The 17,113-nt window shown below is 43.7% G+C and overlaps 1 protein-coding gene across 1 annotated transcript in view; it reads left to right on the forward strand.

The window, feature by feature from the left end:
- The first annotated feature begins 510 nt into the window (after nucleotides 1–510).
- LOC149451379 (CTD small phosphatase-like protein 3) overlaps nucleotides 511–17,113 on the forward strand; it is a 64,343-nt gene continuing 47,740 nt past the window's right edge. The window contains exons 1-2 of the mRNA XM_089690730.1: nucleotides 511–630; nucleotides 14,699–14,819. Coding sequence (XP_089546856.1) covers nucleotides 511–630; nucleotides 14,699–14,819 — 241 coding nt within the window. The remainder of the gene's footprint in view (nucleotides 631–14,698; nucleotides 14,820–17,113) is intronic.

The raw sequence follows: 17,113 nt of genomic DNA on the forward strand, positions 1-17,113 counted from the left end.
CCCATCTTGGTGTACTATTGACCTACAATTGCAAGTAGACCAACAGCTTCTGCCCCAGGAGTAGTTTCTGCCAAAGTAATGGGTTCTCCATAGACAGACTGTAGTCCAGTCCTTGACAGAAGAACTTGAAAACCCTGCATAGAGTAAGCAACAGCCACGTGTAAACAATTCTATACACATTGCATAACAAATAACAGAACATTGCAAAAAAATCATCAACCATTAATACAGTGGGCCAATAGGTATGGTATTGGAAAAAAGAAACATGGCTGAGGAACAAAGAAAAAGAAGATACTTAGTTGATGGACCATGAAAGCAAATGCTGCTAGATGAGAAAGCCAAAGGTTTTATGTGTTGGGCAATGGACCGTGGTCATCTAATGAACACTTTTCTAACACTTATCTACAAGTCCCATTATAAACTCAAAGCTAATTTAACTTTATTGTTTTAGAAAACTTCTTTTGTAAAGCATTTCAGCTGGTGAATTCGCTTCCCACATGCAGTCTGGAAATGATTTTGAGGTCACGTAAAATCCAAGCCCGGCCTCCAAAGGAGCCTATCAGCCCCAAGAATAATTGTTGCAGTGGAAAAACCCTTTCCCCACAGTCTATCAAAAGAAGGCAGCGAAGGGTGAGTGTGGAAAACTTTACTGCTTGTTGTTCTGAGTGTGAAATCACTGAAAATTTATTTTAGGATCTGTACATAAACATTGAATCAATGTCATGTCATCATGTCAAGATATAGCAAAATGGCTGAGAATTGTTTGTTTTGGTCATGAAGATTTCTATTTTCTCAAGAACGTCTTCCACGACAGCCCCTAGAGACGCTGAGCTCCTCCCTCTGGGACAGGAAACACGTAAGCCCAGAACCTTAAAAGGTGGACCTCCAGGCCCCCCTCTTCAGTATTTTTGTTTCCTCCGGAAGGATAGGTTGCACTTTTAGCAACCTGTATAGGAGCCCTGGTCTCAGGAAGAGTGCTGGTGGCTCCTGTCTAGGTAAGTACCTCCTCCTTGCCCGGCGCGATCCCTCCATCTCAGAGAGGAGTGGGGCTCCGCTCCTGTTGCCTTCCAGTCCTCAGAGGAGGACCGCCAGGCATGCCCAGTGCCACCGCCAGCAGGGGCTGGCAGAATCAGCATCCTAACCGCTGGGCGGGCAACCACGACTTCTGGGAGGTGGAGCACTGCGCTCCAAGCTGGTTGACCGAATGTTACGGTCGTGGTGACATGATCGAGGGGCGCCGGGAGACTCATGGTTCTGGTCTCCACGAATGGTGCAGGCAACAGTGCTCGGGCGGCTGGTGAGGGTGAAGAGACCCAGCAGAGGCTGTGGCTACCACACCATAAGGAATGTGGACCTTGGTTCCTTCAGGCACCGGCTCCTTTCAGGTAGGCTTGGGGACTTGCTGGCTTCCTCTTGCTGACTCCTGGGAGTGGTCTTTTTCTCCCAGTCTCTGAGTCTCAAGTGATGGTGGGACACACTTCTAGCTTCTCCCCCAGCACAGTGGTGTTTGGGATGGGGAGCCAGAGCTAATTGTCTCCTGTATTGCGTTTCTGCTTATTGTAAGTTAAAGTCCAGGACAAGAAACAGAATCGGGCCCCCAGAAAGGAAGTGTGCAGTTTGTGTGGCAAAATTGGGTTCAGCTTGGGAAAAGCCCTTATGCCGCAGTCATTTAGATCCTTGCTAGGTAGAATGCAGACGCCGCTGGGGTCTTGGACCCAGTCTGCGGGTAACGCAGTATCTGAGGCATTGAGCCGAAGGGAGTCGGACCCAGAAGAGGATCCTAGGTCCCTTGCTTCCTCTCAAGCAGGGTCTGGCTCAAAGGCGGACGACGGAGAAGGTTGCTCCTCCAAGGGTTTCAGGTACAAATTGGCCCTTGATGATGTAGATGACCTCCTTAAGGCTATCTATGAAAGCTTAAGAGATTGAGGAGGAGGATCCTATGGATAAGAGAGGATACATTTTGCTCTGGAGGGCCTGGGATTCTACCTCTATCAGCTTTAAACCGGCTTTATCAGCCACCTGTGTCGCCAGAAATTTGGAATGCTGGCTTACCCAGTTACAAACTCAGCAGGGACTTCCAGACGGCAAATACGAAAGTCCTTTCTTTTGCTGTTTAGAGCAGTAGGTTTCCTCACTGATGCTTCAGCCGAATCAGTTAAACTAGCCGCAAGAACATCTGCCCTGTTGAATTCAGCTAGAAGGGTATTATGGTTGAAGACCTGGGCAGGGAACTCAGTGTCCAAGCTACACCTTTTGTGCCTTACCCTTTTCAGGCGATAACCTTTTTAGTCCAGGTCTCGAGGAGGCTTTGGAGCAAATAGCCGATAAAAAGAGGGCAGAAGAGACCTTACTCCAGGAGGGTTTTTCATCAGAAAACGCAGGTCCAGCAAAGTAAGGATGTGCAGCCCAAGAAACATTGGACAGGGAACAAGAACAAAGGTGAGGGGGGGATCTTATTCAATCCTCCTGCCAAGGCTCAATGACTCAAGCATCCCAGTGAGAGGAAGACTGGGGACCTTATTCCCTCAGTGGCCGTCAATCTCCTCAAGCCTGTGCATTCCGGACTTGATGGAAAAGGGGTACAGGTTAGAGTTCGACACCAGTACCCCCGCCAGGTATTTGGTAACCAGCCTTCCTAGGTATCAGGAGAAGACACAGGCTCTATGTGGCCTGATTGGAGACCTGGTGCATCAACAGGTCCTTACTTGGGTTCCCCGGAATGAGGAAGTGATGGGATTTTATTCCCATGTTTTCGTAGTGAAAAAGCCCTTAGGCAAGTTTCGCCTTATCTTAAACCTGCACTCAATCAGTCTTTAAGATGAAAACACTTCAGGATGAAATCAATCTTCTCTGTAAGAAACATCCTTTTACCCAATTGTTTCATGGCTACACTAGATCTCAGGGATGCGTATCTTCACATCCCCATACAGCATACATGTCAGAAATACCTAAGGATAGTGGTAAGGATTGGTACAAAGATCCACCACTGGCAGTGACAGGCTCTAACTTTTGGTCTGGCCTCAGCACCAATAATTTTTACGAAGGTGCTTGAGGAAGCCTTGGCCCCCCCCTAAAAATGAGGTTTATTATGATCATTCCCTATCTAAACGATCTCCTCTTCATGACCAGGTCTCGCCAACAGTTGACAGAGGATCTGTGGGTTGCCCAGGACTTCCTTCTGAGTCTGGGATGGTTCATAAACAGAGACAAGTCATGTTTGACTCCCTCCCAGAGAGTCACCGATCTTGGGTATGAGATTTCCTCGGTAGAAAGAAAGATCTTCCCTCCACAGGAAAAAAATCTCAAAATAGATCAGATGCTGGCAGAGCTGCAGAACAATTTGGCCATTACAATAAGGGATATCATGAGGGTGGTAGGTCTCATGACATCATTCTTCCTGGCTGTCCCCTGGGAGAGATTCCACCAGCGCCCATTGCAGTTTTTCTCCTGAGGGTTTGGAACAGAGACAAGTCTGCACTGGATCTTCCAGTCCTGCTCCCTTCCAGGATCAAGAGATCCCTTTGATGGTGGTGAAGGCAGTACAATCTAGCCAGGGGTCTGGAGTGGACCACACCAGATTCGATTATCATCACGATTGATGCCAGAAGCTTTGGATGGGGAGCCCATCTAGGTGACAGAGCGACCCAGGGGTCATGGTCCTTGGAGAAAGCTTGGAAATCCTCAAATCAGAGGGAGCTCCTAGCATTCCAGTGAGCGCTGGATGCCTTTCAAACAGATCTAATAGATCATCACCTGCAGATCTGTTCAGACAATATGACTACTGTGGCATACATCAACAAACAGGGTGGTACAAGAAGCCCTCCTCTCCAAGTAATTGTGGACAGCATACTGTCTTGGGCCAAGCAAAACTTGTGTTTTGATATCTGCCATCCATCTGAAAGGAGCGCAGAATTCCCTAGTGGACTTCCTATGTCGACATCCAGTCAAGCACTACATATGGTCTCTCAACCAGGAAGTGTTAGTGACCATCACTATGAAATAGGGCATGCCCGAGGCGGATCTCTTTGCTTCCCAAGAAAACAGGAAAGTCAGCTGGTTCTTCCTACTGAATCTGTGGGATTGGGCCTTGGGGGTAGATGCCCTCACAAATGTGTGGAAATTCAGTCTCTGTTATGTGTTCCCTCCAGTGAGGCTGATCCCAGCAGTCCTGCAAAAAATTTTTTTCGGAAAGGACAAACCTTATTCATGGTTCTCTCTGTTTGCCTCGGTTCCTCCGTTCCCTCTCCCAGAGAGGGAGGATCTGGTCTCTCAAGGTCCAGTACTGCACCCTCAGGTAAAGAATTTAAAGTTGGCGGTATGGCCACTGAAGAACAACTCCTAAAACTCAGGGGTTTTTGGACAGGGTAGTGAGGACTTTAAACTGCTGCAAGCCAGTAACCATAGCTATTTATACGAAGGTTTAGAAAAAAAAATCAACTCCTGGTTGTCGGATAAGGGTCGCAGCCCTCTGGATATCCCAGCAATCTTAGATTTCTTCCAGGAAGGGGCAGATCAGGGCCTTTTGGTGAGCAAGCCTCAGCCCTTACGTAGTATTTTCTTTCAGGTCCCCCTCCAGCAGGATCCTTTTGTAGAGGATTTTTTCAGAGCCTTTCCAAGTCCAGGCCAGGGGTGGTCAGGTCCTGTCCAGTTTGGGATCTGTCTTTAGTCCTTAAGCTTTGGTCCTTTGTCCCTTTGAACCTATGGAGAAGTCCTCAATAAAGTTTTTAACTCTAAAAACTGTATTTTTGGTAGCAATCACATTGGCCCGTAGGGTTTATGAATTGCAGGTGCTTTCCATCAGGGAGCCCTTTTTGTCAGTTTTTGAGGATAAAATTGTTCTCAAAACGGATCCTAGGTTTCTTCCCAAAGTTTCCTCCTTTCATAGATCCCAAGACATAATTTTGCCAACCTTCTGTTCTGCTCCCGCAAGCAAAGAGGAAGAAAGATTAAATTTGTTAGATGTTAGAGCCTTTTGGCCTATCTTAGTAGGTCCAGGGAATTTAGAAAATCAGATTCATTTTGTTCTTTTCGCGGGAGTGCGGAAAGGTTTCAATGCTTCCAAATCCACCATAGCTAGATGGATTAAGATGGCTATTGTAGAATCATATCATTTATTAGAGATTCTGTCCCCATTTGTTAATGCACACTCAGCCAGATCCTTGTCAGCATCCTGGGCAAAGAGAGTTTGTGCCTCGCCAGAACAGATTTGTAAGGTGGCCACTTGGTCCAGTTTCTCTACCTTTGTGAAACATTATTGTCTGGATCTCCTTTCTAGTGAGGATCAGGTGTATGGGCACAAAGTTCTCCAGGCAGTAGCCCAGCCCTAGTGGGTAAGTGTTTTTTTTTTTTTTTTTTTTTGACTATCGTCTCAAGGGGCTGTCCTGGTAGATGTTTTTGAGAAAACCAGTGTTAGACTTACCGGTAACTCAATTTTCTATAAGTCTTCCAGGACAGCTGGGATTTCCCACCTTAAGTATTGTACGGTAATATATGTTTATGCATAAATGGTTGTCTTTTAGTGCCTTCCTGTGGTTCTTGGGAAAACTGAAGAGGCATGGAGGCCCAGCTTTTAAGGTTTTGGACTTGTATGTTTCCTGTCCCAGAGGGAGGAGCTCAACATCTCAAGGGGCTGTCCTGGAAGATTTATAGAAAATTAGTTACCGGTAAGTCTAACTCCTGTTTTTTCTGTATATTCTAGAGTGGTGTGGACAGCATGGGCACTGTAGGTAAAACGATTATTCAGTCCAAGGGGAACAGAGGGCCAACACGCAGAGGGGTTGACTTACTAAAACTGGAGAGTGAAAATCTGGTGCAGCTTTGCATAGAAACCAATCCGCCTCCAGGTTGTTTGTGAAATCTTTTATTGACTAAGCTGAAATTAGAAGCTGATTGGCTACCATGCAGAACTGTACCTGATTTTGCACTCAACAGTTTTAGTAAATCAACCCGAGTCTCCTACAGTCCATCTCATGTTGCACACCTTCATGACCGATGTACGAACCCAATGTCATGATGTCTCTGTATCTATATCTGTAACTCAAAACAGTATTTCTTAACACTTTTTTTCAGTTGGGGCACCCTGTAAATATAGACACAATCTTAATTCAACCCATTCTAAAGTTAAATTAAAAATAGTTTTACATGACTCGGCAATATCCACATATGTAGGACGTCCAACATTAGAGGTGATTTATTCTTCCAAAGCAAACACACCTTTGCACACTGGCACTGACTAGAATTCCAATGTTTCTCTCCTCTCTGTTTCTTTTCTTTATTCAGCTTATGTGACCCCATTGCTGACAGGGTGAATCAGGAGAGGGAAAACAAGGATGCTGTGAAGGCACCTGACATCCTTTTTATTAACCAATGGCATTGTTGGTTGTTAGGATGCCAGTGGCTAGAAGGTTGCAATGGTGCACAATGAAAACCTATGGCTTTATGAAACTAAATGGCAGACTTGATCCACCCGCTGGCTTGTACACAATTTTGGAGCAATTTTTAGGCATTTTGCCAAAGCACCCCTGAATTTACAAGTAAATGTCAAATCTGTACAGTGCCTATGAAATTTTTTTAGTACTATAGTAAGCAACAATACTTGGATAAATGCCTTTTCTTCCTTTTTAATATGTAAAATGTCAAGTTTGTAGATATACCCCTTTCTCCCAGCCTGTTCTTAAAGAGCTGTACTGCATGCTTAAGGGTCTTTCTAGTGTGCACAGAGTGCAGGGGTCAGAGGTATGTAATGTACACAGTGAAGGAGGCAGAAGCATATACAGCGCAACACCGCCTTTGCTTCATTTCACCCCCTTATACTTAGCACAGCAATATACCCATTCACACACACTTTATACACACACAATGTTACACCTGTATAGATATGCATATATAAGCACACGTGATCACTTACTTCTCTGACATGGCTGGCTGTCCCTCCAGTCACTCCTTCTGGTAGGAAAGCCTGGGGGTGCCTGTGCTGATAAAGAGCAGCTTGACAGGCTGTGCGCTGGTAAAGGCCACTATCCCAATGCCTGTATAGAAAATCTGGCTGCTTGGAAGCGGCATCCTAGGTATCCTTGGCAGTGGTATCAGGTGCCAGGTTGGATGCTTATGCCCCTGATACAACAAACCTGTACTGTTGTGATGTACTATTGAGGCACATTGGCATCCTATTCAGATGAATGGTCTGTCTTACCATGACACAATATGTATTGACAAAAGGCATCTTCTCATAAAGATATACATAATCTTAATCTCCAATTCAAAACATTTTTTTCATAGAATGGGGGAAGGATAGAATTTGTACCAGGTTTAAAATGGTGTGTCCCCATAGAAAAAAAGTTTCTTCTTCCTGTCACTTATCTGGATAAAGAAGTAGGGGAACATCTCCCTCAGTGGGACACAGACTGTGAAATTCTAACATATTTTCTCAACCTTCAAAGTTTTACTTGAAATTGTGTGTAACGCTACCCTCTTGAGAGCCGCTGTTTTTGGTCCCCCTTTTACTTCCTCCACAGCCAGGCAACATGCTTTTTTTTCCACTCTTGCATCCAAAGTCAGTGATCAGTCCATGAGCTTTGTTTTTTTTATTTTTTTAAGTTTTATTAGGGGGTTTAACTTGTATTGGGTCTAGGGGTATATAGGATGCCCAATGGAAATGAAACTGCTTGGAGGACAACACTTCCTATGTGCAAAAATTCAATCCTGAACTTTCTACTCCTTCTGGAGTTGCTTTTGTCTCTTAACAGATCTGCACACAGCCATCCCGTTAAATGAACCTCTTCAGACCCCAGATGAAAATATCCTCATCCACCTGGCTGTCATGAAAAATATCCCAGGGCAAGGGATCCCAAGACACATGAGTATAGTATTGTCCCGGGGAGAAATAGCTGGTTATGGCACCTGACTGTCCTCTCCCTTGTAGGCGCAGGGGTTGTAGAGGTAATCACACTGTCCTGTTCTTGTATCTTTAACCAATTGCCCTCCAGAGGATTTACCCCCCTTCCTGACCAAGCCATTTTTTGCGATAAGGCGCTGCGTAACTATAACTGACAATTGCACGGTCATGCAACGCCGCACCCAAATTAAATTTCTTTCCTTTTTTCCCACAAATAGAGCTTTCTTTCGGTGTTGATTGCCTCTGCTTTTTTTTTTTTTGCGCTATAAACAAAAAAAGACCAACAATTGAAAAAAAATTATATTTTTTAATTTGTTATATCCAGTAAAAAAATGTTAAAAATCTAATTTTGTCATAAATTTAGGCCAAAATGTTTTCTGCTACATGTCTTTGCTAAAATAAAATCCCAATACATGTACAGTAAATTAATTGGTTTATGTGAAAGTTAGCATCTATAAATGGCGGTATATATACTGGGATTTTTTAAATTTATTTTATACTAGTAATGGCAGCGACTTCTAGCAGGACTGCGGCGGGCATTCTGACACGGCCAGCAGGCATTCTGTCAGTGAGAACTAACTGCCACTGACATCCCCAGTGACACTGATATAGTGATTAGTGCTAATGAAAAGCACTGACACTGTACTAATGACACTGGGCAGGAAGGGGTTAACATCTGGGGCAATCAAGGGGTTAACTGTGTGCTGTGTGTGTTTTTCTAGGGAGACAAGCATCTTTGTATTGCTCTGCTGTGCAGAGTACCCCAATCACACCCCCCAGATACTTCCCGCTTTGATCACACCTTCCCAGATATCACCTTCTGATACCCCCCACCCTGATTACACCCATAGATACCCACCCCACTCTGATCACACCTTCCCAGATACCCCCACCCTGATCACCCCCATCCCACATATCCTGGGTTTACCAATCCCTCAGTCCTGCAGCGAAAGAAATTGTTGCACACTGGGGTCAAAAGGGTTAGCTGTGTCTGGGGCAGGCATGAGAAGATCTCCACCAGGACCTCTGGTGGCAGCTGTAGCAAAGAGCAGGGAGCTTCCTCCACCCTGACCTCCTCCTCCATCTGCACCCCCAGGCCTGACTTATGCCACACAGCCAGGTGCACACCTCCATCCTGCCTGACAGTGGGGCCCCGTCCCCTCCCTGCACACATGGGGATCCGCTCACTGCTCCTCCCTGCTCTGCATGATTGGATCCACTCTGACAGCGGTACACACTCAGCGCCTGCCTGCCTACTGCTCTCTCATTCTGACAACAGTCTACTAAACAGGCCAATTAAGTTTCTCCTACAGGGTGCAGCATGGAGGTTTTAGTCTGCATGCTTCCCTGCAACAGATCACAATTTCTTTTAACTGATGCTATTACAGTTACTTAAAGCACTTCTACATTTGCAGTCAAATTTGAGTAGATTACATTTTTAAAAAATATTTTTTTTACCTTTTTTCATTTTTTCTAATGGAGAAGGTGTTGTGGCTGATTCTAAGAATTTCCGGACAGTGTCAAGTGTCTTTGTCCCCGACTACCGCTCAATAACATAACCGTGCTCTAGGGGGGTTTCTAAATTTTTAACCCTTTGCTAAGACATCCAGTGTTCAACTCTAGTTTACAGCTGATAATGAACAGTAGTAAACAAGGCTTTCATTCATTATGTCTTGCTTACTACTGTGTGATCTCTGTCATTGGTCACTGCGATCACATGGTACCAGGGCAAATCCAAGTGGTCCTGTACCACTTGATAGCTTGTGCCTAATCACAGTAGTAAACAAGGTTTCATGAATGACACCTTTGAGCAGTCTTAACAGTTTGCTTATTACAGTGATCACAACTGTAATAAACAGAGTGCAGAAAAAGAAAATCCCTGATCACCCCCCCCCCCCCTTTTCCCGGAGTAGTACAATGTTACTATGGTGACACTGCACTGCTCTGGTGACAGTACATAAATTGTAAAAATAAAAAAATTGTGAAAAGATCTAAGAATAAAAATATATTTTTTATATACTGTCGTGAAAGCAAGTGCAATATCACTATGATAATATTGTATTGCTGTTGCGGTGATTATGTGCAATGGCTAACTGCTCTAATATCACTGTATTACAGTGCCGCCAGCAGTTGTCCTGATCACTGCCACAGCAACATAATGTCACCAAACCAGTACCGCCAGTCAGTATCCCTAGTCACTGCCGCACCAATCGGTGTCGCTAATAACTGTCCCACCTGTCCCTAATCACCGCCACACTAGTTACTGTGTCCCTGATCATGTCACACCAGTCATATTGTCCCTGATGACTGCCACAGCAGTTAGTGTTGCCTCTGCCTCCTGCCTGTACTAATCCTGACCTGTTTATTGACCACGTTTCTGCCTGCTGCCTGGACCAATCCTTTGCCTGTTTGCTAACCATGTCTCTGCTTGCAGTCTGAACTGACCCATCTGCACATCATGTTGACTATGTTCCTGTAAGACACCAGGTCAGGGAACATGTCATTTTTGGGGCAGCCACGTATTAGTAGGCTAGGCTTGCTTGGCTTTTGGAAATTGGGACTGCTATACATGACACTACACTACATCATATGCCCTGACCACTTACCAAAAGTATGTGAACCCCTTGGGATTACGTGGAGTTTTGCATGAATTGGGCATAAAATGTGCTCTGAACGTCATCTAAGTCACAACAATATAAGAACACAGTCTGCTGAACATAATACTACACAAACATTAGATGTTGCCATGGTTTAATTGCACATAACATGTAAACATTCACAGTGCAGAGAGGAAAAAGTATGTGAGGCCCTAGCTTAATGACTTCTCCCAGAGCTAATTGGAGCCAGGAGTGAGCCAACCTTGACTCCAATCAGTGTGATGATATTGGATGTGCTGCTGACAGCTGTCCTGCCCTTAAAAAACACACATCTGTTTTGGGTTTACTGATTTCAAGAAGCACTGTCTGATGTGAGCAGCAGAAGGTGTTTTGGGATCAAATTCAAATTATGCACATGCTGCCTATGAAAAATATCTTATTAAATTGCTAAATTTGTGTTAAAAAATAATTTTGTTTTCATTCCTCATTTTCCAAAAACTTGTGGCAAAAAATTGTTTTCAAAAGACTCACTATGCCTTTCTGAAAATACCTAGGACTGTTTGCTTTCCAAAATGCGGGTCATTTTGTGGGTGTTTCCACTGTCCTGTGCTCCAGGGCCTCCACAATATGGCAGGTGGTCAAAATATTAGATGCATAATTTATGTTCATTGAAAAACCAAAGTTGCTCTTAGGATTCTGGGCCCCTTGGGTATTTAGGCTGTGAAAAAAACCACATGTGGTATCCCCATACTTGGACGGCATAGCAGAATGTGCTGTGGACTGTAATGACAAGTATGCCTATGATGTGTGTGTGTGTGTGTGTGAGAGAATTTGTTAAAATGGCAACTCTGTGAAAAAAAAAATAATTTCTTAATTTTTCCCAAAACATTTTACAAAATTACAACTTCAAAAAATCTCACCATGCCTCCTACTAAATACATTAGACTGTCTACTTTCCAAAAATGGGTCATTTGGGGTATTAGTGCTGTCCTGGTATTTTGGGATCTCAATAATGAGATGGGCAAGACAGTACATCAGGATTGGAGTTTTCAAATATACAGTATATATATCTCTTACTAAATACCTTGCAGTGTTTACTTTCCAAAAAGGGGTCATTTGTATTGTATTTGTACTGTCCTGGCATTTTAGGGCCACAAGAAATGGACAGTCAGTACATCGGGACTGATCAATTTTCAAACATATATATACTGTTGTGCTCAACAGTTTTGCATACCTTTGCAAAAAGCATGAAAATCTGACATCGATATTGAAAATATAATTGGTCATGCCAAAAAACTGTCTTTTATTTAAGGATAGTGATCATATGAAGTCATTTATTATAGCATAGTTGTTTGGCTCATTTTTAAATCATAATGATAACAGAAGTCGCGCAATTGGCCCTGATCAAAAGTTTACATATCCTGGAATGCCTGGCCTTGGTACAGACACAAAAGGTGACACACACAGTTTAAAATGGCAAAAAGAGGTTAATTTCTTTTTAAGTTGCAATTAGTGTCTGTGTATAATTAGTCAATGAGTTTATTAGCTCTCACATGGATGCACTGAGCAGGCTAGATACTGAGCCATGGGGAGCAGAAAAGAACTGTCATAAGACCTGCGTAACAAGGTAATGGAACTTTATAAAGACAGAAAAGGATATAAAAAGCTACCCAAAGCCTTGAATATGCCAGTATGTACTGTTTAAACCACTTATTAGGAAGTAGTAAATTTGAGGATTTCTTGATGCCAAGCCAAGGTCAGGTAGACCAAGAAAGATTGCAGCCACAACTACCAGAAGAATTGTTCAGGATACAAAGAAAAACCCACAGGTAACCTCAGGAGAAATATAGGCTGCCCTGGAAAAAAAGTGTGGTTGTGTCAGAGGAAAAGACGAGGAAGCCTGGGCAAATGCGCCAATGCGCAATATGGCCACGCCAATTCGCACACACAAGTGCGTGTAGGCGGGCGACACATAATCATGCAATCCTGTGCACGTAAACGCACCGGCACACGCAGGGTGCACTAATTGCTGACACTCAGTGGCCTTTATAAGGACTGCAGCTCTGCTCAGTGATTGCTGGATTATCGTCAGCCCCTCCCGTTCCTGTGTTTACTGCTGATTACCCATTACCGACCTGGCTTGACCCTGACCCTGCTCCTGTCTGCTGCTGCTCTGTGTATGACCCCGGCTTGATCTTGACGTTGCTCTTGTCTGCTGTTCCATATTGATCCTGGCTCTGACTACTCTACCCATCCGGGATCCACGTCTTCTCTGGAGAAACTCATCCTGCAACTGGAGCACCCACGGGTTCCATTCCATCAGGCGTTTCCAAGCAGCAACACCACTGGCAACCCATACTTCTTTGGGCACTGCACCTCCTGTTTCCACCTCCAGGGGCACACTGCACTGCCGTAAGGGAAGCCCTCTCTATTGCAGCCTCCAGTCAGGTAAGTGACAGGTTGTTTCAAGGAGCACAATATGACGATATTTGAACAAAAATTAGCTGCATGGTCGAGTTGCCTGAAAGAAGCCTATATTGCACCAATGCCGCAAAAAAAAAAACCCAGTTACGATATGCCCAACAACACCCTGACACAGCTCACAGCTTCTGGCACACTGTAATCTGGAGTGATGAGACCATCACTTTATGGTCAAACCAAAAGCTCCATGTTTGGAGTGGAGTCAACTGACTGATGTTTTGGGGATGTGTAAGCTCTAAAAGCACAGGGAATCTTGTGAAATTTGATGACAAGACAAGTTCAGCATGTTATCAGAAAATATTGGCACACAGTTTGCATTCTTCTGCAGGAAAGCTGTGCATGGACTTTCCAGCATGGCAATGACCCCAGGCACAAGGCCAAGTTGACCCTCCAGTGGTTACAGCAGAAAAAGGTGAAGGTTCTGGAGTGGCCATCATAGTCTCCTGACCTTAATATTGTCTAGCCACTCTGGAGAGATCTCAAATATACGGTTTATACAAGACGACCAAAGAGTTTGCATGACTTTTGAACTGGGGTTATTTCATTTGTTTACTTTTTGCCATGTTTTTTTTTCAACATGATTGGCAGCACTAATGCAAAACTTAATGCTCTTCCTAAAACACAAAATACATTTCCCAGTCATTCATACATTCATGTGACTGAGTGAATACGTGAAAAAAAATGTCCATAGCACCAATAAAACACCGGGTGAATCCACAGCACCCTAAAATATGGATAGGTGCATACAGAAATCCTCCAAAGACACCCATTGCTGACAGACACCTTCTCCACACTCACTGACACTCAACAGATAGATAGTATGGCTTATCCATAAATTGATAAGCAATAGCTCATGTACAGACCACCCTTTCCCTTGAACTCAAATTTTGTCCTGTGTAATCTCTTATTCACACATAGAAGCAGAAGGATGCTTGTAACACAATATATGCAGCATAGGATACATACATAAATACCTCATAACCCCCACAGGAAGTGACTTACCATTTTTTATTTTTTTTTGGTTGGTTAGAGTTGATTATCACTCCGTTGTGCGTTACACTTGTTTTATTATGTTTTGTTTTATGATTGTGCCATTCTGTTATGACCTACAGTTGACTATGAATCCCAAAAGAAATCAGTCATTTTTTGCCCGATCATGCATGTTTTCTTTAAAAATGGTACATTATATTACCAATTCTCCAAGAGTATGCAAACTTTTGAGCACAAATGTACCATAGGTTGTAAACTCCTATAAATTTCACCCAGACTAAATCTAATACACTGATTTTGGTTATTTTTACCAAAGAAATGTCAGAGAATACATTTGGCCTAAATTTCTGAAGAAAGATTATTTGCAAAATTTTATAACAGAAACTCGGAAAACATGTTTGCTTTTTGTTTGTTTTTTTCATTTGTGTAGAAAAAAAAACCCAGTGGTGATTAAATACAAAAAAAAAAAGCTCAATCCATCTCAAAAATAATAAAAATTTAATTTGGGTACAGTGTTGCATGACTGAGTAATTTGTCATTCAAATTGTGACAACCCTGAAATATGAAAATTGGCCTGGACAGGAAGTGGGTGAAAGTGTCCAGTATTGAAGTGGTTAAACTCTTGCTACTTTTTGATTAGAAATCTTTCTATATAAGACCATTGTATATTTTTGAAAGGTAATGATTAATTTTGGTTTTGTTAAAAACGTGCTGGACTTTTTATTTTTGTCATTAGGTTCAGCTGAAATCACCTGAAGCTTCCCAGAAATCCTTCAAGGATAATTCAGTAGCACTGTCTTGCAAAAAAAACACTCCTCGGCGCTTCTATAACTTGAGGAATGTTTACGTGGAGGAAGGTACATCCATTTTATAAAGTTGTTGTTGTTATGATTATTATACAGGATTTATATGGCGCCAACAGTTTGTGCAGCGCTTTACAAAATGAAGGTAGACATTACAGTTACAATACAATTTGGTACAAGAGGAAATTGAGGGCCCTGCTCGTTAAAGCTTACAATCTAGGAGGAAGGGTTGAGTGATACAAAAAGGTAATAGCTGTGGGGGATGAGCTGATAGAGGAAATAAAAGTCAGTTTACTAGTTAGAAGCAGGATAGGCTTCTTTAAAGAGAGGGGGTTTCAGGGATCATCAAAAGGTGAATAGATTAAGAGATAGTCGGACAGATTGGGGTAGGAAGTTCAATAGGATGGGAGAAGCTCGGGAGAAATCCTGGGGGTGCGCATGAGAGGAGGTGACATGGAAACTAGAGCAGAAGGTCTTCAGAGGATCGAAGATAGCGGTTTGGTAGATATTTTCATACCAGGTTAGTGATGTAGCTGGGGGCAGAGTTGTGGATGACTTTGTAAGTTATTAGTATTTTGAATTGTATTCGTTGGGTGAGTGGAAACAAGTGGAGGGATTGGCAAAGAGGGGTAGCAGACACTGAGCGGATGGTAAGGTGGATGAGCCTGGCAGCAGTATTCATGATGGACTAGAGGGGGGATAGCCTATGTAAAGGTAAGCCAATAAGGAGGGAGTTGCAGTAGTCAAGGCAAGAGATAACTAGGGAGTGAATTGGGAGCTTTGTGGTATCATTGGTTAGAAAGGGGCATATTCTGGACATGTTGTGGTAGTTGAGGTGGAATGATTTGGACAGGGATTGGATGTAGGCCTGAAATAGTTCAGAATCCAGGGTTACCCCTAGCACCCTGGCATGCGGGGATGGTTTGATAGTGTTGCTATTGATCCTGACTGAGAAATCAGCGGAAGAGGCACGTGGGCGAGGAAATCTTATGATCTCAGTTTTGAATAGATTGAGTTTTAGGAAGTGGTGTGACATCCAGTCTGATATGTGTGTGAGTAAATCGGTGATACGTGAGGAAACTGATGGGGTGAGTTGAGGAGTAGAGAGATAGATGTGTGTCTTCAGCATAGAAATGGTATTGGAAACCCTTTTAAGCTATCAGTTGACCCAAGGAAGAGGTGTAGATCGAGAATAGGAGAGGTCCAAGGACAGAACCTTGGGGAACCCCGACAGTAAGAGGAGTAGGAGAGGAGGAGGTAGAGTTGTAAGTCATTGATTTGTGTAATATAGTTACTAATAGTCTATATATCAGTGACCCTGAATTAATTATATTTCAGCAGGGAGTATAGCAATGTTACTAGGGAGTTACTAGTGCAAAATTTAACCCGGAATTCCTGTAAATATCATATAGACACTCCAGTTTTCCCATTCTGCCTTGACGTGTTGGCACTAATAAAAACTGATGTTCTTTATAATCCTACTAGATAAAATTTCACGTAAGAATGCTATCTTCTGCATTCCCTAGAGGTCCTTCAGCCTCTCCTATTTATCCCCAAGGCCCCCTACCCTCGACTCCTCCTATGCCGGGTGTCGGCAACCCGCGGCTCCAGAGCCTCTTTTTCACCTTTGCTGCGGCTCCGGAGCACACTGCCCACCAGGTGACAGGCAATAGGGTCTTCTGTGTGCCGGGCGCCCGCTCCCCTCCCTCCTCTCGGGCGGCCGCCCCAAAAGTCAGGACTCTGTAGCTAGCCCAGCAATGGGCAAACTACGGCCCGGCGGACCTTTTAATCCGGCCCGTGGAGCATGGCAAACATTGGCTGTCAGGATGTAGGCGGGGCAGCGTGACTAACTCCTCTCACAGTCCGCCCTGAAGACCGGAACAGCGCGGGAACACGGCGAGAGGAACGCACGGAGCAAAGGTAAGTGAATTGACACAATATGGGGAATGAATTACTATAGGGGGGATGAATTACTATAGGGGGGATGAATTACTATGGGGGATGAATTACTATATGGGGGATGAATTACTATATGGGGGATGAATTACTATATGGGGGATGAATTACTATGTGGGGGATGAATTACTATATGGGGGATAAATTACTATGGGGGATGAATTACTATGGGGGATGAATTACTATGGGGGATGAATTACTATGGGGGATGAATTACTATATGGGGGGTGTATTTTCAGTTTTAAAAATGTGGCTCTCAAAATAAATTTCAATCGTGGTTTTGGCAAGATTTGGCTCAGTTGAAAAAAAAGGTTGCCCACCACTGACCTAAGGCTATGATTGTGATTATGACGATACACTGTGGCCCTGATTAACCCTTTGCTTACTGGGCC

Source organism: Staurois parvus, unplaced genomic scaffold, assembly GCF_062004578.1.
Source record: "Staurois parvus isolate SC_StPar_1 unplaced genomic scaffold, SC_StPar_1.0 ptg000541l, whole genome shotgun sequence".
Lineage (NCBI taxonomy): Eukaryota > Metazoa > Chordata > Amphibia > Anura > Ranidae > Staurois > Staurois parvus.